The sequence below is a fragment of the Aphidius gifuensis genome, linkage group LG1 (genome assembly GCF_014905175.1).
Source record: "Aphidius gifuensis isolate YNYX2018 linkage group LG1, ASM1490517v1, whole genome shotgun sequence".
Lineage (NCBI taxonomy): Eukaryota > Metazoa > Arthropoda > Insecta > Hymenoptera > Braconidae > Aphidius > Aphidius gifuensis.
Window position 1 is genome coordinate 23248664 of NC_057788.1, and position 25076 is coordinate 23273739.

The 25076-nt window shown below is 24.4% G+C and overlaps 4 protein-coding genes across 9 annotated transcripts; 2 read left to right on the forward strand and 2 right to left on the reverse strand.

Annotated features, from left to right (window-relative positions):
• The first annotated feature begins 142 nt into the window (after window positions 1–142).
• Window positions 143–2402, forward strand: LOC122853968 (protein will die slowly). 2 transcript variants are annotated; one of them, XM_044154381.1, is made up of 7 exons: window positions 143–574; window positions 679–775; window positions 860–1023; window positions 1093–1182; window positions 1262–1633; window positions 1736–1823; window positions 2074–2402. In XM_044154381.1, the coding sequence occupies exons 1-7, from the start codon at window positions 479–481 to the stop codon at window positions 2172–2174; spliced, it is 1008 nt and encodes a 335-aa protein (XP_044010316.1). In that variant the 5' UTR covers window positions 143–478; the 3' UTR covers window positions 2175–2402. The 2 variants fall into 2 exon arrangements, with proteins under 2 accessions (XP_044010316.1, XP_044010324.1); XM_044154389.1 differs by having other exon boundaries at window positions 143–559.
• A 1242-nt stretch (window positions 2403–3644) lies between these two features.
• LOC122853354 (glutamate synthase [NADH]) lies at window positions 3645–24959 on the reverse strand. 5 transcript variants are annotated; one of them, XM_044153785.1, is made up of 14 exons: window positions 24835–24959; window positions 14788–14916; window positions 14535–14665; window positions 14139–14265; window positions 13467–14033; window positions 13229–13389; window positions 12579–12684; window positions 11053–11175; window positions 10536–10538; window positions 9789–10012; window positions 8903–9716; window positions 4974–8691; window positions 4599–4754; window positions 3645–4506 (listed from the first exon to the last, which is right to left on the reverse strand). In XM_044153785.1, the coding sequence occupies exons 1-13, from the start codon at window positions 24868–24870 to the stop codon at window positions 4618–4620; spliced, it is 6276 nt and encodes a 2091-aa protein (XP_044009720.1). In that variant the 5' UTR covers window positions 24871–24959; the 3' UTR covers window positions 3645–4506; window positions 4599–4617. The 5 variants fall into 5 exon arrangements, with proteins under 5 accessions (XP_044009720.1, XP_044009737.1, XP_044009745.1 ...); XM_044153802.1 differs by lacking the exon at window positions 24835–24959 and adding an exon at window positions 17888–18457; XM_044153810.1 differs by lacking the exon at window positions 24835–24959 and adding an exon at window positions 16729–16840.
• LOC122853957 (dnaJ homolog shv) lies at window positions 18689–20429 on the forward strand. Its single transcript, XM_044154370.1, has 5 exons — window positions 18689–18969; window positions 19086–19479; window positions 19565–19833; window positions 19921–20207; window positions 20290–20429. The coding sequence occupies exons 1-5, from the start codon at window positions 18896–18898 to the stop codon at window positions 20352–20354; spliced, it is 1089 nt and encodes a 362-aa protein (XP_044010305.1). The 5' UTR covers window positions 18689–18895; the 3' UTR covers window positions 20355–20429.
• Window positions 20442–23752, reverse strand: LOC122854282. The gene is made up of 4 exons (XM_044154778.1): window positions 23230–23752; window positions 22953–23154; window positions 22583–22889; window positions 20442–22510 (listed from the first exon to the last, which is right to left on the reverse strand). The coding sequence occupies exons 1-4, from the start codon at window positions 23254–23256 to the stop codon at window positions 20947–20949; spliced, it is 2100 nt and encodes a 699-aa protein (XP_044010713.1). The 5' UTR covers window positions 23257–23752; the 3' UTR covers window positions 20442–20946.
• Window positions 24960–25076: the final 117 nt, after the last annotated feature.

Consider the following 25076-nt stretch of genomic DNA (forward strand, 5'->3'; position numbering starts at 1 on the left):
ATACAGTTCATGTTATTTTTGAAATGGACATGGGTTAAATTGTGATTAAATTAGAGTGTCTGTGTCTATTCGTGTTGAAATGAGACATTCACACTGTCTCCTTCTTCATCTACTCTGTTCTGAATCAGTGAGACTAGATTTGACGAACAGGACGAACTGAAAATACGAAACAAAATATACAAGAAAAGTGTTTTGTGTGTGTTTGCATTTCCCCGCGTGTTTAGATGAGACGCCATTTAAAATAATAAATAAATAACAATATTTATTAATTTATTAATATCATATATTATTTATTAATAAAAGTTTTTAAATATTGTTATATAAATAATTAAGTTTTAAGTGAGTGGAATATACACGGGTGGTTGTTGTTGAATACAGTGAATTTTTAACAATACCCATAACCTGTAATTGATTTGATTACATTATTATAAAATAAAAAAAAAAAAAAGTAAATATAATAATTAATTAAGTTATAAACATGGTGCCACTTGGACCATCACCTGGGCATCAACAAGCCTCTGTCAACAATTCATCATCAACACCAACGAGCGGTACAAAAGCAAGTTCAACATTGGTATTTTATTATCATTTCAATCTAACCGCTAACTACTATACATATTGTAATGCAACAAGCTTTTTATTAATTGTAATATTATTATTGTTTTGCTTTTTTTTTAGAAACCAAATTATACAATAAAATATACACTTGCTGGACATACTAAAGCAATATCATCAGTTAAATTTAGTCCTAATGGAGAGTGGCTTGCAAGTTCTTGTAAGTATTGTTATAAAAAAAAAAAAAAACAACAACAACAACAAACAATTATTTATTTTATTAATGTTTAATTTTGTTATTTAGCTGCTGACAAACTTATAAAAATATGGGGTTCTTTTGATGGTAAATTTGAAAAATCAATATCTGGCCACAAGCTGGGAATATCAGATGTTACATGGTCAAGTGACAGCAGACTTCTTGTATCAGCATCTGATGATAAAACACTTAAAATATGGGAATTAAGTACTGTAAGTTAATTATTATTTATTAATTATTTAAATGGTAATTTTATATGTCATTATTTTTTTTTTTAACAGGGTAAATGTTTAAAAACATTAAAAGGACATAGTAATTATGTTTTTTGCTGTAATTTTAATCCACAATCAAATCTCATTGTTTCTGGTTCAGTAAGTATTAACAAAATAATGAAAAAATAATATATAACTTGTGTTTATATTAATTTTTTATTTTATTATTATTTTGTAGTTTGATGAAAGTGTTAAAATTTGGGATGTAAGAACTGGAAAGTGTTTAAAAACATTACCAGCACATTCTGATCCAGTTAGTGCTGTTAATTTTAATAGAGATGGATCACTTATTGTATCAAGTAGTTATGATGGTTTATGTAGAATTTGGGATACAGCATCTGGACAATGTTTAAAAACACTTATTGATGATGATAATCCACCAGTATCATTTGTTAAATTTTCACCAAATGGAAAATATATATTGGCTGCAACACTTGATAATACTCTTAAACTTTGGGATTATAGTAAAGGAAAATGTTTAAAAACCTATGCTGGACATAAAAATGAAAAATATTGTATATTTGCAAATTTTTCAGTCACTGGAGGAAAGGTAATAATATTTATTTAGTTATTTATTTATTTATTTATTTATCATATTAATATATGTAAATAAGAGTATAATATTTATAATGTATATTTTAATGATTTTCAGTGGATTGTGTCTGGCTCTGAGGATAACATGGTATATATTTGGAATTTACAAACAAAAGAAGTTGTTCAAAAACTTCAAGGTCACTCTGGTAAGAATGAATAATTAATAATTGTAATTGATTATATATAAATTAAAGAATATTGATAATTGTAATTATTTAAATATAAAAATTAAAGAATATATTGATAATTATAATTATTTATATACAAAAATTAAGGAATATATTGATAATTGTAATTATCAATACATAAATTAAAGGATATATATTGATAATAGTAATTGTTTATATATAAATTAAAGGATATTTTCTAATGATTGTTGAAATTTTATTTGTTTAGATGTTGTACTCTGCACAGCGTGTCATCCATCAGAAAATATAATTGCATCTGCTGGATTGGAAAATGATAAAACGATAAAACTATGGAAAAGCGATACATAAAAATAAGAAAAATTAAAAATTTCAAAGAAAATGTATTTAAAATTAATTTTTAAGGCTGTCTTAATATTTTATGTACAATAAGTAATGAAAATTTTCGAAAAAATGGTAAAAAAAAAAAGATGCTAAGTTGTAACAAAGTTAATAACATTTGTATTGTTTAAAAGAACATAATTATCAAAAAAAAAAAAGAGAAATTGAAGTTGTTTATATAAGATGATGAAAAAATAATATTCAACTACTACATACTATTTTAATAAATATTGAATAAATGTTTTCTATATAAAAAATACTTATTAATTGGTTTCTTTTTATTTACCCAGTCTTTGTTAATTGTTAATAATAAAAAAAAAAAAATAAAGATTTAGAGAATACCTCTTTGCTCATTCTATGTTCCTGATACTCGAAAATAATTTTTTCTATCAAATTTCAAAAAATTTGTAGAAAAATCTTAGATTTGTATCAGGAACATAGAATGAGCAAAGAGGTATTTCATATTTTTGAAAATACCTCCTTGCTCATTCTATGTTCCTAATACAAATCTAAGATTTTCCACAAATTTTTTGAAATTTAATAGAAAAAAAAATATTCGAGTATCAGGAACATAGAATGACCGAAGAGGTATTTTGATATTTTTGAAAATACCTCCTTGCTCATTCTATGTTCCTAATACAAATCTAAGATTTTTCCACAAATTTTTTGAAATTTGATAGAAAAAAAAATATTCGAGTATCAGGAACATAGAATGACCGAAGAGGTATTTTGATATTTTTGAAAATACCTCCTTGCTCATTCTATGTTCCTAATACAAATCTAAGATTTTCCACAAATTTTTTGAAATTTGATAGAAAAAAAAATATTCGAGTATCAGGAACATAGAATGAGCAAGGAGGTATTTTCAAAAATATCAAAATACCTCTTCGCTTATTCTATGTTCCTGATACTCGAATATTTTTTTTTTGAAATATTTCGAAATATTATTGAAAAATCATAGATTTGTATCAGGAACATAGAATGAGCAAAGAGGTATTTTCAATATTTCAAATTTTTTTTTTTAAATTACTGATTTGTATTAGGAACATAGAAGGAACAAGAAGGTATTTGGTATTAATTTAAAATAAATAAAAACATTAATTTCAACATTTGATAGTATAGATTTATTGTCTCAGTAATATGTTTACATTTTGTTATCTTTATGTTGTTATTAATAATTACATATCGATAAAACATTTATTTTAAAAACAGCCGCAAATATGTACTTAGTTTTTTCTTTTTTCCTTCATTTTCTTAAATATTAATAAAATAATAAATAAGATGCTCATTGGTATAATTTTATTACTATTTAATTGAAACTGAATATCATCATTTAATGATAAACATATGAAAATAATTATTGAACAAAATAATATTAATGTAAACTATTTTTTTAATATTAATATATAAATATCAATATTAATATCATTGCAGAAAGACATTTGGCTTATTATCTACATAATTTAATCAAAAATAATGTACTTATTAAACGATGATAATTAAGTAACATGCAAAATTAGTTTTTGTATTCCTATTTTTTATCTTTTTTTTTTTAAATAAAAATAAAAAATAATTGTATAAAATAATACAATTGTTTTTTATTTTTCTATATTTAAACTTTTTAATTATAATAATAGTAATAATCATGGCTTTTGTGTACATATAACTTAAAAAATAAAATTGAAGAAAAAAAAAAAAGATATTGATAAAAATCTATCAACTAAATATTTTTCTCACAAGTCTTTTGGGACCTTATACTTACGACAGATTATTAATTATTTTTATAATTTTTGTTTTTGTATATTTAACATTTCAATCTGACACTAATTTAACGATTTTATTTTCTTTTTACGTATAATATTATTGTATATATTATGTATATATACACTATATATTTTTAATTATATATTCGTTGCCGTAGAGGCCCTCAGTGCTGTTCAATCAGGCATTTTTTATTTTCCTGTAAAAGGATATGTTACGAAAACTTTATAAACAAAAAAAAAAAAAAACTTAAAATTAAAAACGTACTCAATATAGTGTATACATGATAATTTTGTTTTGTTTGTTTTTGTTCATTAGCTAACATTAAAATTACTATCGGTAAAATAATATTTTTTTAAATGGATGGATCAGCATTTGATTGACAAAATAAGGTGTTGAGAGGAAGATCACTTTTTTTTATTTTTCTCTTATTAATTTATTTGAAGTATCTGGGCTTAATAATACGCAAATATAAATGTTTCATATGCTGACTGTCGTTTCCTTGGGATATTGCTGATTTTGCAGATCATTGACTTGTATTCTGCAAATGAAAAAAAAAAAAAAAAAAAAAGAATTACAATTAATAAAATATATAATAAAAGATGTATAATAATTATTAGTAAACTTGTATACCTTTATTTAAGAAGACAATTTATGTGAGAACGTTAGCAATAATTCCACCAGGTCCAGGTAATGTAGTTCGACCCATAAGTGCTTGGTCAATTTCACATGCTGCTTGACGTCCTTCAGATATCGCCCAAACAACAAGTGATTGTCCTCTTCTGCAATCTATATTATTTAACATAATAAATAAAAAAATATTTAATTAATTAAATGTATATTATATCAAAAAATTGTTAATTGTATTTTAAAAATGAAATAAAAAATAAATTCATATAAAAGAATGGAATCACGTCAATCATAAATTGGATCCGTTGTTATAATCATTATTTATAAAATATATGTAAAAATAATATAATAATAATATAAATATGATAAAATAATTACCTCCAGCAGCATATATTCCATCAACACTCGTCGAGTATTTGCCAACAGATGTTTCGTAATTACCACGACCATCCATTTTAGTCTTAAGTTCATCAGCAATATATTTTTCAGGTCCCAAAAATCCCATAGCAAGTAAGACTAGATCACACTTGTATATTTTTTCGGATCCTTCAATTTCAGTCATTTTCCATCGTCCAGCTTCATCTTTGGTCCATTCAACAGTAACTGTTTTAATACCACTAACATGTCCATTACCATCATTTAAAAATTCTTTACTCAATGTACTAAATTGTCTTGGATCTTCACCAAATCTTAATTTAACTTCTTCATGTCCATAATCAACTTTAAATACTCGTGGAAATTGTGGCCATGGATTTTCATTAGATCTTTTAATTGGTGGTTCTGGTAATATTTCAAATGTTGTTATATTTTTAGCACCTTGTCTTAATGATGTTGCAATACAATCACAACCAGTATCACCACCACCAATAATAATAACATTTTTATCTTTAGCCATTAATTTCATATCAAGTGGTGCATCATTACCCATTTGTTTTTTTTGCCAATGTTCAAGAAAACTAACAGCAAAATGTATACCATCTAAATTTCTACCTGGTATTGGTAAATCACGTGGCCATGTTGCACCAGTACATAATAATACAGCATCAAATTCATTTTTTAATTGTTCAATTTTAATTGTTTTACCAATATCAATACCAGTTTTAAATATAATACCTTCAGCAGCCATTAATGATACACGTCTTTGTACAACTTGTTTTGATAATTTCATTGTTGGAATGCCATATTGTAATAAACCACCAATTCTATCATTTCTTTCATAAACATGAACAACATGTCCAGCTTTATTTAATTGATGTGCTGCAGCAAGACCAGCTGGTCCAGAACCAATAATAGCAATACATTTACCAGTTCTTGATAATGGTGGACGTGGTATTATCCAACCTTGTTCATATGCATGATCAATAATAGCACATTCAATATTTTTAATTGTTACTGGTGGTTCTGATATACCTAATACACATGCACCTTCACATGGTGCTGGACAAACACGTCCAGTAAATTCTGGAAAATTATTTGTTTGTAATAATTGATTAAGTGCTTCTTGCCAATTTGAATGAAATATAAGATCATTCCATTTTGGTATAATATTACCAAGTGGACAACCATGACTACTTTGACAAAATGGTACACCACATTCCATACATCTTGCTGCTTGTACTTTAAGACCTTTACGTACACCTTGGAAATTATATATTTCATTCCAATCATCAAGACGTTGTTCAACTGGTCTATAATTTGCTGTATGTCTTTTGTATTTCATAAAACCTTTTATTTTATCTAATTTACGTTGTGCAAGTTCAGCATCTTCAATTGATTCTTCAATATCTTTAATTGGTGATTCATTATCACCATTAATAATACCATTACCATTACCATTACCATTGCCATTTGTAATATTATTATTATTTTTTAAATTTTCTTCAGCCAATTCAAGTGCACGTTGATATTCATATGGGAATACTTTAACAAAACGTGTTGTTGGTTCAGGCCATGTTTCTAATAATTCTTTAGCAATAAGTGAATCAGTTTTTTCAACAAATTCTTCTAATAATGATTTAACATAATCAATATCTTGTGGTTTATCAAGTGACAATAGTTCAACTGTTTCAGGATTACATTTACTTTTAAATGAACCATCAACATCAAGTACATATGCAATACCACCAGACATACCAGCAGCAAAATTACGTCCAGTTAAACCAAGTATAACAGCACAACCACCAGTCATATATTCACAACCATGATCACCAACACCTTCAACAACAACAATTGCACCACTATTACGTACACTAAATCTTTCAGCAGCAATACCACGAAAATATGCTTTACCAGATGTTGCACCATATAAACAAACATTACCAACAATAACATTTGCTTCAGAATTAAATTCAGATTCTTTTGGTGGATAAATAACAATTTCACCACCACAAAGACCTTTACCAACATAATCATTAGCATCACCTTCAAGTGTAACATGTATACCATTTGTTAAAAATGCACAAAAACTCTGTCCAGCAGAACCTTTTAATTTAATATTTATACTTTTATCTGGTAAACCAATTTCACCACATTCTTTTGATATATAATAACTTAATGTTGAACCAAATGCACGTGTTTCATTATTAATTGTCATTTCAATATTAACAATTTTTTGTTTACCATTTATAATTAATTTAGCTTCTTCAATAAGTACATTATCTGGACGATTTTCTAATTGAAAATCTTGTTTAACTGAACCACCTTTAATATTAACACCTGGACGTAATTCAAGTGCACTTCTAAGTACATTTGCAAGATCAAGTAATTTTGCTTTTTCAATATTAATATCATCACGTACTTTTAATAAATCAGTACGTCCAATTAAATCTTGAAATTTACGTATACCTAAATTTGCCATATGACCACGTATTTCTTCAGCAAGCATAAAGAAAAAATTAATAACATGTTCTGGTTTACCTTCAAATTTTTTTCTTAATATTGGATCTTGTGTTGCAATACCAACTGGACATGTATTTAAATGACATTTACGCATCATTGTACAACCCATAGCAATAAGTGGTGCTGTACTAAAACCAAATTCATCAGCACCAAGTAAAGCTGCAACAATAACATCAAAACCAGTACGTAATTGTCCATCAGCTTGTACAATCATTCTTGAACGTAAATTATTTAATGTTAAAATTTGATGTGTCTCAGCAACACCAAGTTCCCATGGTAAACCAGCTGATTTAATACCAGTCCAACTACTTGCACCAGTACCACCATCATGACCAGATATAACAACATGTTCAGCTTTACCTTTAGCAACACCAGATGCAACAACACCAACACCAACTTCTGATACAAGCTTAACTGATATACGAGCATTTGGATTTGCACATTTTAAATCATAAATAAGTTCAGCTAAATCTTCAATTGAATATATATCATGATGTGGTGGTGGTGAAATAAGACCAACACCTGGTACTGAATGACGTGTTGCTGCAATATCTGGTGTTACTTTATAGCCAGGTAATTCACCACCTTCACCTGGTTTAGCTCCTTGTGCCATTTTAATTTGTAAATCATCAGCATTTGCAAGATATGATGATGTTACACCAAATCTACCACTAGCAATTTGTTTTATTGATGAACGTTTATTAAAATCTGGATCTTGATTTAAATATCTATCAGCATTTTCACCACCTTCACCAGTATTTGATTTACCACCAATTTTATTCATTGCAATTGCAAGTGTACTATGTGCCTCTAATGATATACTACCAAAACTCATTGCACCAGTTACAAAACGTTTAACAATATCAGATGATGCTTCAACTTCTTCAATTGGTACTGGTTTTTTATCTTTACATAATTCTAATTGTCCACGTAATGTACAATTTTTAATTGCTTCCATTGTTGATTTACGATAATTTTCATATGCATTTTGATTTTTTGATGATACTGATTCTTGAAGATTTGCAATACTTACTGGATCATTTATATGTTTTTCACCACCAGCACGCCAATGAAATATTCCTGGATTACGAAGTACAAGTGTATCAACTGATTGATCATAATATGTTAATGCATGACGACAGTATGCTTCTTTTGTTAATATATCAAAATTAACACCACCAATTCTCGACGGTGTTCCCTATAAACAGACAAAAAAAAAAACATTTATTAAATTAAAATCATTTGACAATTGAATATATTCTCGATATTATTATTTATATAATAATAATTCATTAAAATAATTGTTTGAATCATATACATTCATAAATTGGATCCATTTTATAATCATAATTATTAAATATTAGAATAAAAAAAAAATAAAATATATACAATATAAATTATAAAAATACCTTGAAACATTTTTCAATAACTTCATCAGCAAGACCAACAGCTTCAAATATTTGTGCACTTTTGTATGATTGTAATGTTGATATTCCCATTTTAGCCATAACTTTTAATATACCACGTTCCATAGCTTCAGCATAATTTTTAAACATTATTTCATCAGTAAATTCTTCACCTAAAACTCCTTCATCACGTAAACGTTTAGCAAGTTCAAATACAAGATATGGACAAATAGCATCAGCACCATAACCAAGTAAAACACATATATGATGTACTTCACGTGCTTCAGCTGTTTCAACAATAAGACCAACTTTCATACGTTGACGTTCTTCAATAAGATAATGATGTGTTGAACCAAGTGCTAATATTGAACTTATTGGTACTCTATCTGGTCCACCAAGACGATCAGATAATACAATTAATTGATAACCAGCTTTAGCTGCTTCATTAGCTTCATTATTAATACGATCAAGTGTTGGAACAAGTGCATTTTGTCCTTCTCTTCTTTGATATGTTATATCAATAACTTTTGTTTTCCATCCACGATAATTTGTATTTTTCATAACATCAAGATCATTTAATGATAATATTGGATTTGTTAAAAATAATCTATGAACTTGTCGTTCATTTGGTTCAAGTATATTACTCTCTGGTCCAATTGGACATAATAATGACATAATAATTTTTTCTCTAAATGGATCAATTGGTGGATTTGTAACTTGAGCAAATAATTGTTTAAAATACTCATATATTAATGGTTGAAATTGTGATAGACATGCCAATGGACCATCATTTCCCATTGATCCAAGTGCTTCTTTTCTGTTGACAATAAATTATATATATACATATAGAAATTATGGTATAATAAAATGAGACTATTTTTATACATACTTGGTTTGAATCATTGGTAAAAGTAACATATTGATAGTTTCAATTGTATAACCATACAATGCAAGACGTTTATCACCACCCCAAGTACGATCCATTGCATCCATTGGACTTATTATTGGACTGGCTCCATTTTTAACCACGATACCATTACTGTGGCCATTTTGAACGTTGCCATTTGACTCGATATTAGCTTCATGAGCAGCACGTAAATCCTCCATTGTAATCTGTATTAATATAAATTAATATTTTTATTTATTATTCAAAATTTTTATATATAATTATTTTCAATCAATATAGAAAAAAATAGATGAATAAATAAATGCAATAGTTGTAAAGAAATGAAGATATAAAGAAATAAGAATTTGATATGTTTTTTGTTCCTATTGGAATCCATCACCACAATCACCAAAAATACATATCTACAATCACAAAAAAGATGTAATAAAAGTTGATGAAAATGTTGTGTTATATATGTAAGTTGAAGTTTTTTGTATTGTTGGTTTTTTTTTCCCATTAAATTTAATTTTGATTGCAGCAAAACAATCGTGTGCCTTAATCATAAAAATTAAAATAAACAAAAAAATCCATCAAGTAAAAAAAGAGATAATAATAAAAAAAACCTTGTAGTTGAAAGAAGAAAATATATACAAGAATCTACAAGAATAAAAAATTAGAAAAAAAAAAAAAAAAGAAAAACTAGAAATAAAATAAAACACACATATTGTTTTCAACGACGAATTGACTCACCATCTGTACATAACACCAATGTCGCCAGCGTATGAAGATAAATTGAAAGAAATAAATTAATTCAAATTAAACATGGCCTGATTAAATAACAATGATTATTTTGGATTTATAATATCCTGTTCATAAATATATATTATTTTTTTTGTGTTGTGTTTTTTCTTTCATGTCCAAAAAGAAAAAAAAAAAAAAAAGTAATTAAATTGTTGATGTTTGTAAAGCACCTAAAGGCATTTAATGATAAATCAAACACCACAAAATGAATGATTAATTCATGTAGGCAAAAATAAAAAAAAAAATAATAATTAAAGATTAATTATCAAATTAACAGCAAAATAATTATGAATTATATACAAGAAACTAATTGATGAATAAAATGTTTTCTAATTTTTTTTGTTGTTGTTTTTCTTTGAATAATTAAAATGAATGTACTTTATAAAATTTACTGGACATAAAAATATCACACGTGAACATAAAAAAAACGTGCGACAAATAATAAATAAATTTATGATAATTATACCTGCTCCTTGAGCCATTTTGAATGTGGACGACTTCTAGCAATTTGTAATTTGAGCTCAACATCTTGGATTATTTGTTTCTCTTCAGTATCAACAAGCAGCATTCTACCAGGCTTCAAACGACTCTGTAAATTAAAATAAATTTATAATAAGTATTATTAATGAATAGTAACTCCAATTTGATTTATTGACAATAACAAATGACAGCACTGGATGATAACACCTTGTCCAAAAATTCATATCAATACAAACCTAGTCCTTAAATTCATTAAATTATATAGCTACATCATTATTATGATATGATTAATTAATTTTTTTTCTTTTTTTACCATTTTTTTGTGATAATTAATTATTATTTTTTTTTTTTTAAATAATAACATTATGATGATTGGTATCTTCAATTCAACATACACATTATTTATAAAAAAAAAAAAATACAATAATAGATTATTTTTCTTTTCTATTGACATTTTGTTTTTACAAAAAATAATAATTATAAATAATAACAAATTGACTGATTATAAAAATTGATTTTTTTTTTTTTTTTCTGTTAACTAAATAAAAATGTAAAAACATAATGCCAATAGAAAATTAAAAAATAATAATTTATACCACAATTATATTTTTTTTTAATAAAAAAATATGAATTGATGTAAATATTTAAATTATTATGTTTAAATAATTATCACCTTCACTGTTGAAAGAAATATAAATAAAAATTAAAAAAAAAATAATTAAAAATAATATTCTTTTTGTTTAAAAAAAAAAAAAAAAAAAAAAAAAATATCACATGAAAATTAAAATAAACTAAGAAAAAACAATTAATTAATATGCCAATGAAAAAATAATAATAATAACAATGATAATAATAATAAATAAAAAAATTAAGTAAGTTAATTGTGAAAATATTCTGCTGATGCTGATAAGATGTCCATGAATAAGATTCCATTTCCAATTCAGCTACATTGTCAAATACAATCTGACTCTTATCAGACAAATGACAATGATGACAATAGATTATAAATTATTGTTGTTAAATTTCCTATAAACCTAAAGCTGCAAAAAATTGATGAAAGAAAAAAGAAAATAAAAATCTACACACTAACAGTGTAAAGATAAAAATGAAAAAAAAAAAAGATAAAAATAAAGAAAGAAATTAAATAATGAGTAATGAAAAAAAAAAATGATAAAATCTTCTTCCAAAGAAGAAAAATAATGCATCATTTGATAATGCTTTTGTGTCTTGGAATATACTCTCTTCGTATCATCATCATCATCATCATCATCCTTATCATCATTATTATCATTAGCAGCATCAATTAGTTTTAAAGATAATAATTATCGTTGAATACTTGAGATGAAAATGAATAAATCAGCAACTCAATCAAGATTGAATCTTGACATATTCAAAATAAATACTTGGACTGTTTTTTTCTTTCTTTTTTTCTTTTTAAAATAATGAATAAAAAAAAAAAAAAAATGAATTTTTTCTGGTCTTGATGACAATTATTTCTCCCATGTGTTTTACCTTCAGGACAACATTGCTGGGCGGAGTGTCAAAGACGCCCACTTCAGACGCCATCACCATCATATTATCCTTAGTGACGTAGAAACGCGATGGGCGGAGGCCATTTCTGCCAAACAAAAAATTTAAAAGTCTTTTGTATTACTACCTTCGTATTGGATTCTCATTGTGTCTTTCTTTGTTCTGTTGTTTCGTTTTGCCTTCGTCCTGGCATTTACATTATTTACTATTTATTTTTATACTTATTAATTATCATATTATTTATTATCAAATATATAATAATAAAAAAATAATTAATAATTAATAAACATACACACATACATCACACAAAATTTTTTCTAATAAAAAATTTAACTTATTATACAAATTAAACAGATTTTTATAAGAAACAATATGTCATTTCTCATTTACTACTGTTTAATATTATTTTTTTTAATAAAATTTTGATTAATATATAATTTATTTAGTTAAAATTTAATTAAATTATTAATAATAGATAATAATATAAATTTATAAATTGCAATATCTTAATAATATATATTAATCAAAATTATATTAATTTTTTTAAATAAATTAAATACATAATTTATATGTAAAATAAAAGACAATATAATAAAATATTGTCATTTTAAAATAATTAATGAATATTCTACCTGTCGAGTATTGCTCCAACATAACGTCCATCGGTGAATGTTAATAAAGCTGGACCATCCCAAGGTTCCATTGAACATGCAGCCCAATGATAAAATTCACGTTTTTCTGTTGCCATTGTTAAATCATTTTGCCATGCTTCTGGTACCATTGTCATAACAGCCTGAAATATATTTAAATAAAAATGATTAATTATTTAACAATATAAATATATTAATATTGATGAGGATGATAATTTACCTCTGGCAATGTACGTTGTCCAGCGTTAACAAGAAATTCAAGTACACAATCAGCTGAACCAGAATCAGATAAATTTGGCTCAACAACTGGATATAATTCTTTAAGTTTATCACCATAAATATCACTTTTCATAACACCCTCACGTGCTTTCATTGCATTAACATTACCTCTTAATGTATTAATTTCACCATTATGAGCAAGCATACGTAATGGTTGTGCTCTTTCCCAACTTGGAAATGTATTTGTTGAAAAACGTGTATGAACAAGTGCTAAAAATGTTTCAAATTTTGGACATTTTAAATCAATAAAATATAACCACAATTGATCAGGTGTAAATTGTCCTTTATAAACAACAATTTTATGTGATAATGAGCATAAATAAAAACGTAAACCAGGTTTTGGAATTAAATGAGATGAACGTTTACGTAAAACAAATACTTGACGTTTTAATAAATCAGTTGTTTCTTGATCACCAGTTACAAATACTTGACGCATATATGGTTCACATTTTTTTGCTACTTGGCCAATTTGAGAATTGTCTGTTGGCACATCACGCCAATAAATTACCTGTTAAATTAAAAAAACAAAAAAAAAAATTAATAATTTAAATTAAATCTTTATATACCTATAGGTATATCATTTTTTTTTAAAATTAAAAAAATAATCACTTACTCTCAAATTACACTCAATAGCAATTTTTTCAAATGCTGCTTCTGTTTCAGCATGAGTTTTTTTATCCAAAAATAAAATTCCAGTTGCATATTTTCCATATTCTGGCAGTTCAATGCCTGCTTTTTCACTGAAAGAATAAAAAAAAAACAAATCATTATCATCAATTATTGTTTATTTATATTTATCAAGTAAAATTAATAATTATAATTTGAACTCGTCAAATTACTGATAAGCATAGAATTGCAAAAGAAAAAAAAAACGACCCCCCACAAATACATAAGACTCATTATATTACAAAACTGCGATTGCATATTATGATTTTTTTTATTCAAGTTGTTTTTTTTTCTATTATGAAATCAATGCTAATCATTGGATGTTAATAAATATTATACTAACCGTATTTCAGCAGCATAATAATCATGTGGTATTGCGCAAAGTACTCCAGCACCATCACCAGTATCATTGTCACATGCACAAGCACCTCTGTGATTCATACGAGCTGATAATTTTTCAGCATCTCTGACAATCTTTAAAGAAAAAATTAAAATACATTTATTATTATTCACGTTATTATTCAACAAAAAATTTGGCAACGATAAATAACAAATTTTTCTTTTTTTTATTTTAATTAAAATTAAATTTAACTAACCTTGTGTGATCTTTTGCCATCAATTGCAACAATAAATCCAACACCACATGCATCCTTCTCAAGAGTTGGGTCATAAAGACCCTGCTTTACCGGGAGCGACCAAGGATCACCAGAGCTCATATTCGTAGCCTGTAAAAAATTAAAATTAAATATTTTTTATTAAAAAACAATGATAAAATCAACGATGAACTAGTTTATATGATTTAACTTTATCAGCTTAATTCAAAAAATAAAGATAAGAGGAAAAAAAAAAATTAAATACATAAAAATATGATGATGATGATGAGGATAATTATCATTTGGTAATATTACATTTGTTTTTGAGAAAAATAATAATAATAAGCTTTTATTTACACAATATTGCGTAGTGAAAAAAAAAAAATAAATTTCAAAAATCAACACAAAAATATTTGTGTTAAATTTATATGAAAAAAAAAAAAAACTCGCTTATATTGTTGTTAGTCTTTTACGTCATAATCATACACATGTATATTTTTGATATAAAAAAATCTTGTTGAAGATGTGATACTGACTATATGCATTAGCTTAATAATGGATACAAATCATCAACAAGACCATATGTTATTATTGGCACTTGCACATATATATATATATATATATATATTTCCATGACGCATTAATAATCTACTTATTTTAATGATTAATTTTTTTTTTTTTTTTATACTCTTATCAATGCTGTATATCTTTGACAGTCTAGATTTGATAATATTGATATATTTTTATTCTTAAAAATCTTCAAGTTTTAAATTAAATAACACGATCTCATCATTATCAAATGATTTAAACCTAAAACAAGTGTCTCTTGATTTTTAAAAATATATAAAACTGATATCAATAAAATTATAACAATCAATTTTGATAAAAAAAAATACTGTCTCGTCGATGGATAATCACATCATTATTACAAATTGATAAAACATCTGTAATAATCATATTTATTTATTTAAAAATAAATTGCAATTCATTGTATGTTTTTAATATATTTTTTTTTTTTTCAAATTACATTTTTTCTCTTTGTATTATTGAAAATCTAAATATAATTTTATTTTTTTTTATTTTTCATAGATGAAATAATGATATTCATGAATAACAGTCAGATGAATTACAGTATAATAACATATCCGGTTTATTATCATGTAAATCAATATCATATATTATTAAAAATATAAACAATTTTTATTTTTTATCATATTTTTTTTTTCTGTTCGTTATCACTGTTATTTATATTTTTAATATTATTATTTAGATTAGATAATATAAACAATTGATAAATTATTATTTATATTTTTTTATAATAAATAAATATATATTTAAATAATTATTTAAAAAAAAAAAAATAAAAATAAGGTCAAAGTCTGCTTGGCAATTTTGTTATAATTTTTGAAAAGCTCAATGTAAAAAACGCATTCATTTTTGCTTCAAATATTTATATAGATTATATAAATACATCATTGATTTATTTTTGGTAAAATTTTTCAAAATCTACAACGCAGTATATTTCAATTATTTTGCAATATTTAAAATATTCCTTAAATCAATGATAGCAATAATCATTAACTAAATGAGACAAAATAATGTATAAATAATTTTAATTTTGTTTACGTTAATTTTTATAAATGTCATTGATAATTAATTCATTTGATTGTATATCAAAAAAATAATTAATATATTAATTATATGAGGAAAAAAAAATATATATATTATAGGGCATTTGATGCACGTGCTCAAGGCATGTTTTAACGTCATTTTAATTTTTTTTTCATCACTTTTTTGTATAAATAATAGCTTATTTTTAATTTTACCTTTTTTTTTTAAATAAATTTTCGTTGATAATAATTATTAACTACACTATTTAGACACTAATAATAATGATTATTTGTTAAATTTATTTAATAAGAAAATTATGTATATGTTTCTAACCTTGTGTTCGCGTTACTATTCAGAAGTAAAAAGAAAAATAAGAAGAGAAACTAAAAGAGTATAAAAACTCTAGGGTAGTTTGTCGAGTAGAGGGGAAAATTATTAGAAATCTAGATATTTTTTTTTCTCTAAACTACGTCACTTTTGGCTAAAATGAATTTTCCAGAAGTTTAAAATTTATCGCGTATTTTGTGTGTCTCGTGCAACAATATTTTTGGAGTAAAAAAAAATAATCGAAATTAGTTTAATTGTTTTTTATATATATATATAAAATAAAATACATTTAATATATTATTTATTGAATAAATATTTTTAATAAATTGCCATTGTTATGGTTACAAAAAAAAAATAAGAGTAAAAAAAGAGAGCGACACTAAGAGAGAGAGAGAGAAAGAGAAAAAGAGAGACAGGCTTATCCAACTATTGATTTTTGCAATGATACACCTACGTATACATGTAATGTACTCTTTAAAGAATAAAAAAAAAATAATAATAAATAAATAAATCTATTGTCATGAAATAACAGGGTCTATTATTAAAAACTTGATGAAAAATATAAATTTAAAAAAAATTTCGACGAACATTAAAAATTACAGAGATAAGAAAATTATTTTTGTTGAATTATTTCTTTTAACGACTCGTTTCAAAAAAAAAAAAAAAAAAATAATTCAACCTCAATTTAATATTATTATTATCATTTAAATATACATGTAAAAAAATTTTTTTGTTTTTTTCTATAAATAAAAAATTAATAGTTACAAAAAAAAAATTTATACTCTTCAAGTCAAGGCAACTTTAATAATTTTTTTTTTCTTTAAAGAAAAAAAAAAAAAAGACTAACCGGCACCGACATACTGGATTATTGCCGGCATACCACTAACACACTGCAATTTATTATTCCACGGCCATTTTAAAACTACATACCTCTCATTACATATATATATATATATATTTAATTATTAAATCAACAAAATCAAAGTTGCTAATCAATTATCTGAATAATTTACATAAATTATGCAACATTTTATTGATTTAAACAAAAAATACCCACATAATTAGATTTTAATTAAATATTATATGCAATCATTCCATTTTTTTAATACAAAAAAAGAGGAAAATTAGCAATATAAAAAAAAAGAAAAAAAAAATGTTGAATTACCTTATAAAAGTGTTGAGCACTTTTCAGCACACAGTCTTCAAATAAAAACGATTATATTCCTGAGATAATTATTATTGAATATTTAAAATTAATTATTTGCTTTTTTTTTTTTAATATTAATTTAAGAACGACAATAATTAATTGACACCGTTGTCTTTGTTTAAATGAAAGCACTTCACGCAGGCTTCTCTCTTTCTACCCTTGAATGTCTTTTTTTTTTTTTTTTTTTTTCCTCCAAAGTGTTACTAAATTTTTTTTCACTTGAAAATGTTCAATCGATTTTTATATATATTCAATGATGATATTAATTAAAAATTATTGACATAAATATTGTTTATTATAAATACACACATGTGTGTCTATGTTATTAATTGTATTTATACGCGTTATTATTTAATTGTTATTTAAGTACAATATATAATGCAAATAAAATATTAATCAACGAACAAATGAGTAATATCGAGAACATGGACGAACGCGCATTGACGCACTGAAAAAATGTAAATTTGTTAAAAACGTGTGGGTCTTGATGTCGATTATCTGCGACTATTCTCGGTTATTTTCGTTATCAACAACATGAAGAAGAAGAAGGAGGAGAGAAGGAGGAATGAATTTGCACACCACGATAAATTCTCTTTTTATTTTTTTTTTCTCCCCCTCAATCATTGACACACTAGAGACCTCTAGCAATCCTCCACCAAAACACTATCGTTTTAAAATCGAAATACATTGGTTTTCGATTTTATCTCGAATGTCAAGACAAAATTTATATATCGAAATAAAAGATCGCGTGCGCACATGATGTTGTGGTGTATCTACACAACATTGTATACGTGGTGGTGTGGATGTATGAGCTGGTCCAATCAACATTAAACACGATCAAAAAAAAAAAAAAAAAACGCGTTTACATTTTTCAATTTGCTACATACATTTATTCTGAGATTTATATTTATTATTAAAAAAATTAACTAATATATATTTTATTGTTGTAAAGTACTAATTTAAAATATGGCTAATTTACCATTTTTTACATTAACTTTATTTATTAATTTAAGTTTGTATATAATTTTAGTAGCTGCTGGGTAAGTCAACAATAAACTGTCATTACTCATATGACCCCAAGAAAAAATAATAACGAATTAACAGTTGAAGAAATTTGTCACATCATTGTATTATTTGTTTTTTATTTTTTTTTTAGGAGAGATTTTTATGATATACTTGGACTAAATAAACGTGCTTCAACTCATGAAATAAAAAAAGCATATAGAAGATTAGCACGTGAATTACATCCTGATAAAAATAAAGATGATCCTGAAGCATCAAGAAAATTTCAAGATCTTGGTGCTGCATATGAAGTATTATCTGATCAATCAAAACGTGAAAAATATGATCAATGTGGTGAAGAATGTGTTAAATCAGATGGTAGTATGGGTGGTGGTGGTGGTGATCCATTTGCAAGTTTTTTTGGCGATTTTGGTTTTCATTTTGGTGGTGAACAACAACAACAACAACATCAAGCACATAAAGGTGCAAATGTTATCATAGATCTTTATGTTACACTTAATGAATTATACAGTGGTAATTTTGTTGAGGTAAATATACAAATATTATTTATTAATTATAGGTTAATTTTTTAAAAAAAATTTATCATAAATTAATTTATATATTATTATATAGATAACAAGAAATAAACTTGTCATGAAACCAGCAAAAGGAACAAGAAAATGTGATTGTCGACAAGAATTAGTAACACGTAATTTAGGAAATGGAAGATTTCAAATGATACAACAAGCAGTATGTTCTGAATGTCCAAATGTTAAATTAGTTAATGAAGAAAGATTATTAGAATTTGAAGTTGAACCTGGTATGGTTGATGGACAAGAAACTAAATTTGTTGCTGAAGGTGAACCACATATTGATGGTGAACCTGGTGATTTAATTCTCAAGTAAATATTATCAAATTGTATATATAAATTTATATCTACAAATATGTGATAACAATAATTATATATATATTTTTTTTTCAAATTTAGAATTCGTACACAACCACATCCAGTATTTCAACGTGTTGGTGATGATTTATATACAAATATAACAATATCACTTCAAGATGCACTTGTTGGTTTTACATTAGATATTGTACATTTAGATGGACATAAAGTTACAATAACTAGAGACAAAGTTACTCGACACGGTGCAAGAATGAAGAAAAAAGGTGAAGGTATGCCAAATTATGATAATAATAATCTTCATGGTTATTTATACATAACATTTGACGTTGCTTTTCCTGACAAAGAATTTTCTAATGATGATAAACAAGGTAAATTATTATTTATTATTATTATTATAAATTTAAAAATTAATAATTTTATTTATTTAATTTTGTTTACTTTTTATTACAGCTATTCGAGACTTAATGGAACAAAGTTCAGTCAACAAAATATACAATGGAATTAGACGTTCATAAATTGAGTGATTCAAATTAAAAAAACTTTTATAATTGTGCCACGCGTTTTAAAATCAAGTGTGCTGTGAACAATCACTAATTTCCTTCCAAAAAAAAAAAAACACAAATAAATTCAATAAATATCTTAATCTCCATATGAAAAAAGTTTGATAAAAATGAGGGAAACAATAGGAGAAAAGACTGGATACTCAAGACAAAAACAATTTAAAAAAAAAAACAAATAAATTGTTTGTAAAAAATAAAAACAATTTAAACTTGCGTTCCACAGTTTTTTTTTTTTTTTATTATATACATATATAAATAAAAAAGAAGAAGAATCAATAACAGAATTTTATAACAATGTATAATATACAAAAAAAAAAAAATCAACAACCACTCAAAGAATTGTTCCAAAATTTCTAAATAAATTTTAAGTTATATAAGTAATAAAAAAAAAAAAAAAAAATTGTTTAGTATTTCAATTAAACAGGAAATTATTTTCCATTATTTATCACAATTAAACTATTATTTATAACAATAGTCATTTTATTTAATTTATTTCGTTGAGAATAGAAGTTTTTATAGTTTTATTTTCTATTTTTACATTATTTATTTAATGTGAACAATAGCAATATAGTCGCATTTTTGAATCATCAATACACGCACTCTGATTACCATATGCATTTATTCTACTAATAGTACCAATTATTTTATCATCAATATATGTACTATTATTAGTAATAATAGTTTGTCTAATCGTTGCTTCAAATATTGCATAACCAGGTTTTGTTTCAAATGTTATTGTATAATCTGTCAAAGGTACAGCACCATTTTTATTATCATCATCATCATTGTCACTCCAAATTTTAGCATCAATTATATTATTTAAATATAATTTTTCACAATTTGAATATTTATTGAGCATATTATTTATTTCATTGATTAAATAATTTGTTTTATTTTTAATAATTTTATCATTAATTGATATATTACTACTTTTATGACACATACAATAATGTCCTGGTATATTTGCCATATCACATGTTCGATAATCTGGTATTGAAATAAATAAACTAATACCTCTTGGTAATTTATTATTATTATTATTATTATTATCATTAATTAATTTATCACGTTTATATAAATTTATATCATTAATTGATGATAAATTTAATAAATCAAAAAGTGTTTCATGTAAATCAAATGGTGTTGTTAAACTTGCTGTATTATGTTTAATATTAAACCATGCTTTTGGATAATTAGCTTTCCACCATTCTGGTAATATTATAAATAAAAATGGAAGACTACCCTCAATTCTACCTTGAAATGTTTGACGAAATTCACCCCATCTAATACCATGATCACTCATAACAATTAATGCTGTATTATTCATATATTTATTATTAAATATATAATCAATTGTTTCTTTATATGAATTATCACCTAATTGTGGATAATTAAAATAATCATGTGTTAAACTTGCTTGCCAAAAAAAACCAAAATAATAATTATTATTATTATTAAATTTTTTAACAATTTTCATTGTATAATTTAATAAATTTTGATAATTTAATCTTGTACCAACACAAAGATTTGAATTTAATTTATGTGTATTACCAATATCATTTTCACTTGCAATACAATAAGGACGATAATAATAATCAGTTGGTTGTATACGAAAACCTGGTTTTAAATAATTAAATGTTGTCATACCACATGCATCTTCAGCAAATACTGTATGATAACCATTTGTACTAAAATTTTTCCATATAAATGGACAATTATCAAATGGTTTATCTTTATTAATCCAACAATTTAATTCAAGTTCTTTATCAGACATACCAGTTAATACTGGTACTAAATTTGGATATGTATTATCACCAACTTTATTATAACCAAGCATTTCAATTGCACCAAATTGTTTAAGTGTATCAACTGTTTTTGGCATCATTCTATGAAAATTTAAACGTGATATTGAATCCAGCCCAATGACAAGTACACTTAATTTTTTTTTTTCATTATTTTCTTCTTCTTTATTTTTTTCTTTATCCGGTACAAATATATAATAATCTTTAAATATTCTAGTTTTATTTGCTTTGTAACATTCAACTTTTACATATTCAGTTTCTGCAAATACTTTTGATGTATTATTAAATTTATGACAATTTAAATCATATCTAAAATAATAATAATTATTATAAATTTATTATTGCAAAGAAAATAAAATTGGAAATATTTATATTTATTACCTCAGGGAATTGTCATTGTATTTTCTTCTTTCAAATGAACGCCAACAACAATCAATTGTTTCTGTATTATTGTAATATTGTACAATTGCATTTCGATTAATAAATAAATGTGTATCATTTGATTCAACAAGTGGCAATTGATTACCATATTCACATTCAATTGGTTTAATAATACGTAAAAATTTTTTACTAAATTCATCAAATGGATTTAATGATAATATTCTACAGCCTTTATTTTTAACAAGATAATCAGTTTTTTTATCAATTAAAATTTTATTAGATTCAATTTCATTTTCAGCAATGTTTTCTAATAAAAAAAACAACGAAATAATTAAATATTAATTTATTTAAATTATTTTATTTAACTTGCCTTGTGTTATATTGATAACACGATGATCACGAAATTGTCCAGTAATAATATTATTTATAATAAATAATGATACTAATAAAAATCCTAATATACAAAAAATCCATGTTTTTAATTTTAGGCCATTATTTATGCTTTTTTTTTTTAAATCAACATTATTTATTGATTTTAAAATTATATTTCTTCTTGTCTTTGCTGCAACATACTACAAAAAAAATATTATTTTTTTAATTAATAATTATTTATCCTATAATTAATAATAAAATTATATTTTTTTTACCTGATTTTTAATAAGTTTTTCATGCATATCCCAATAATTTTTTATTAACAATATAATGATGTTAAAGATTTTTTTTTCTTCTTTCTCTTCAAACTTGATGATGTGTTTTGATAAAATGCATTTTATTTTTTTAACAATATTCTGTTACTGTTTGAAAAATGTTGACAAGTGAATTAAACATCATGATAAAAATTTATCATGAAAAAAATATTAGTATAAACTTTAATTTACCTTATTTTGTTTGTAAAAAAATTAAAAATATCTCGTTGCATTTTAATTATTCGTACAGATAAGATATGCATTTTAAAAATAATTAAATAAATTGATATGTAAATTAAAATCTTTAAAGTTCAATGATTTTTCTTTTTTAATTAATTATAAATATTAAAATAATATAATAATGAATAAAGAGTTGGCCTGTTGCACAAAGTTGCAGAGCAGGATGTTGATAGAATTTATATTTATTAATCAGCTTATCATACAACAGCAAAGTACCAAGATATATAAGTGTTCACATATTTTTTATGTATTTTTCATTTAACAATAAAATAATTGTTGTCAAATGATAATCTATAAATACTGATAAATATAATAATGATAACTGTTTTTTTTTTTAAATAAATATATTAATTTAAAATAATTGGAAGTAATTAAGTGTATTTTAGAACCTTTGAAACAATTATTTTAGGCAATTTAAAATATTATCACAAATTTTCTATAGTTATTTAATTGTCAAAAGTTGATATTATAATAATATTATATTATTATTATATTTTTTTGCTCACTATCTGGTGGTCGATAATAAGTTTAATGCGCCTGTCCTAGAAAAGGGTTTATTTTTTTTTTTTTCATATATACTTCTATCGGCGCGCGCGTAAGACTATCTTTAACTATTTTTTTTTTTTTCTAATGTTTACTTAAAAATTACCTATTGTCATGTATAAAATTTTATTCAAGAGTCAATAATAATAATAAATATCGCTATTGTTGATTGGACATTGAGATGTCCTCGATGTTGTTATCTTATTGACGTTTTTTTTTTTTTTTTCTTTTATTAATTATCCTTTTTATTGTTCATAGATAACATACTAAAATGCCAATAACTTAGCTATCAAATACTTGAAATGATGGAATATTTTTTCAACTAAAAAAAATTCATATCTACTTATATATTTTTCAAAAAGATTATATATAAGAATTTAATTTTTTTTAAATTATTTACGGCACTAGAGACAATGACTCACGTGTCATCTATTTATTTTGATGAAAAATAAAAGCAAAGGTGTCACTAGTGCTATATAAGAAATAGCTCCTATTATTATTTGAAAATTTACGAAATATTATATTGCGCTTTAAGCAGCAAATTTCAATGGATTTAATGATTTGGTTATTAACTATTTGGTGTTTCTATGTACACTGATGTACACGATAACGATACGCATCAACTAATCAATATCATACAACCTAAATCATCACATAAGACATAGATCAAAGGAAAAAAAAAGCAAAACGACCTGAAGAACATATTACGAAGTATCATGGGGTTTTAAACAACATCATAAATGCAATTACATCACGACAATTAATAATGTTAAAAAATCCTACCTTTTTAGTAGATGTTTGTCTTTCCAACTTAGTCATCAAAATGCTCCAACGCCATGTAGTAGTTTATGATGATTCTCTATAATCAGCAACGTTATTTAGTATATCATGATGATTTTATCTGATCAGCAGTACAGATCAATGATCACTTTTCACTATCACTACTTTTACACGACATAAAAATTTATCTAGTTTATAAATAGTTTAGTTTTTCTTTTTTATATTAAATTATTTTAAATAGTTTA

Coding starts and splice junctions, on each gene's coding strand:
- LOC122853968 (XM_044154381.1), top strand. CDS start 479: ATGGTGCCACTTGGACCATCACCTGGGCATCAACAAGCCTCTGTCAAC. Junction 575..678: donor CAAAAGCAAGTTCAACATTG/GTATTTTATTAT, acceptor CTTTTTTTTTAG/AAACCAAATTATACAATAAA. Junction 1,024..1,092: donor AAATATGGGAATTAAGTACT/GTAAGTTAATTA, acceptor TTTTTTTAACAG/GGTAAATGTTTAAAAACATT.
- LOC122853957 (XM_044154370.1), top strand. CDS start 18,896: ATGGCTAATTTACCATTTTTTACATTAACTTTATTTATTAATTTAAGT. Junction 18,970..19,085: donor ATAATTTTAGTAGCTGCTGG/GTAAGTCAACAA, acceptor TTTTTTTTTTAG/GAGAGATTTTTATGATATAC. Junction 20,208..20,289: donor TTCTAATGATGATAAACAAG/GTAAATTATTAT, acceptor TTTTTATTACAG/CTATTCGAGACTTAATGGAA.
- LOC122853354 (XM_044153785.1), bottom strand. CDS start 24,870: ATGACTAAGTTGGAAAGACAAACATCTACTAAAAAG. Junction 14,917..24,834: donor GACAAACATCTACTAAAAAG/GTAGGATTTTTT, acceptor AATTTTTTACAG/GCTACGAATATGAGCTCTGG. Junction 8,692..8,902: donor TTATTGAAAAATGTTTCAAG/GTATTTTTATAA, acceptor GTCTGTTTATAG/GGAACACCGTCGAGAATTGG.
- LOC122854282 (XM_044154778.1), bottom strand. CDS start 23,256: ATGCATGAAAAACTTATTAAAAATCAG. Junction 23,155..23,229: donor AAAAACTTATTAAAAATCAG/GTAAAAAAAATA, acceptor TTTTTTTTGTAG/TATGTTGCAGCAAAGACAAG. Junction 22,511..22,582: donor TACAATGACAATTCCCTGAG/GTAATAAATATA, acceptor TTATTATTTTAG/ATATGATTTAAATTGTCATA.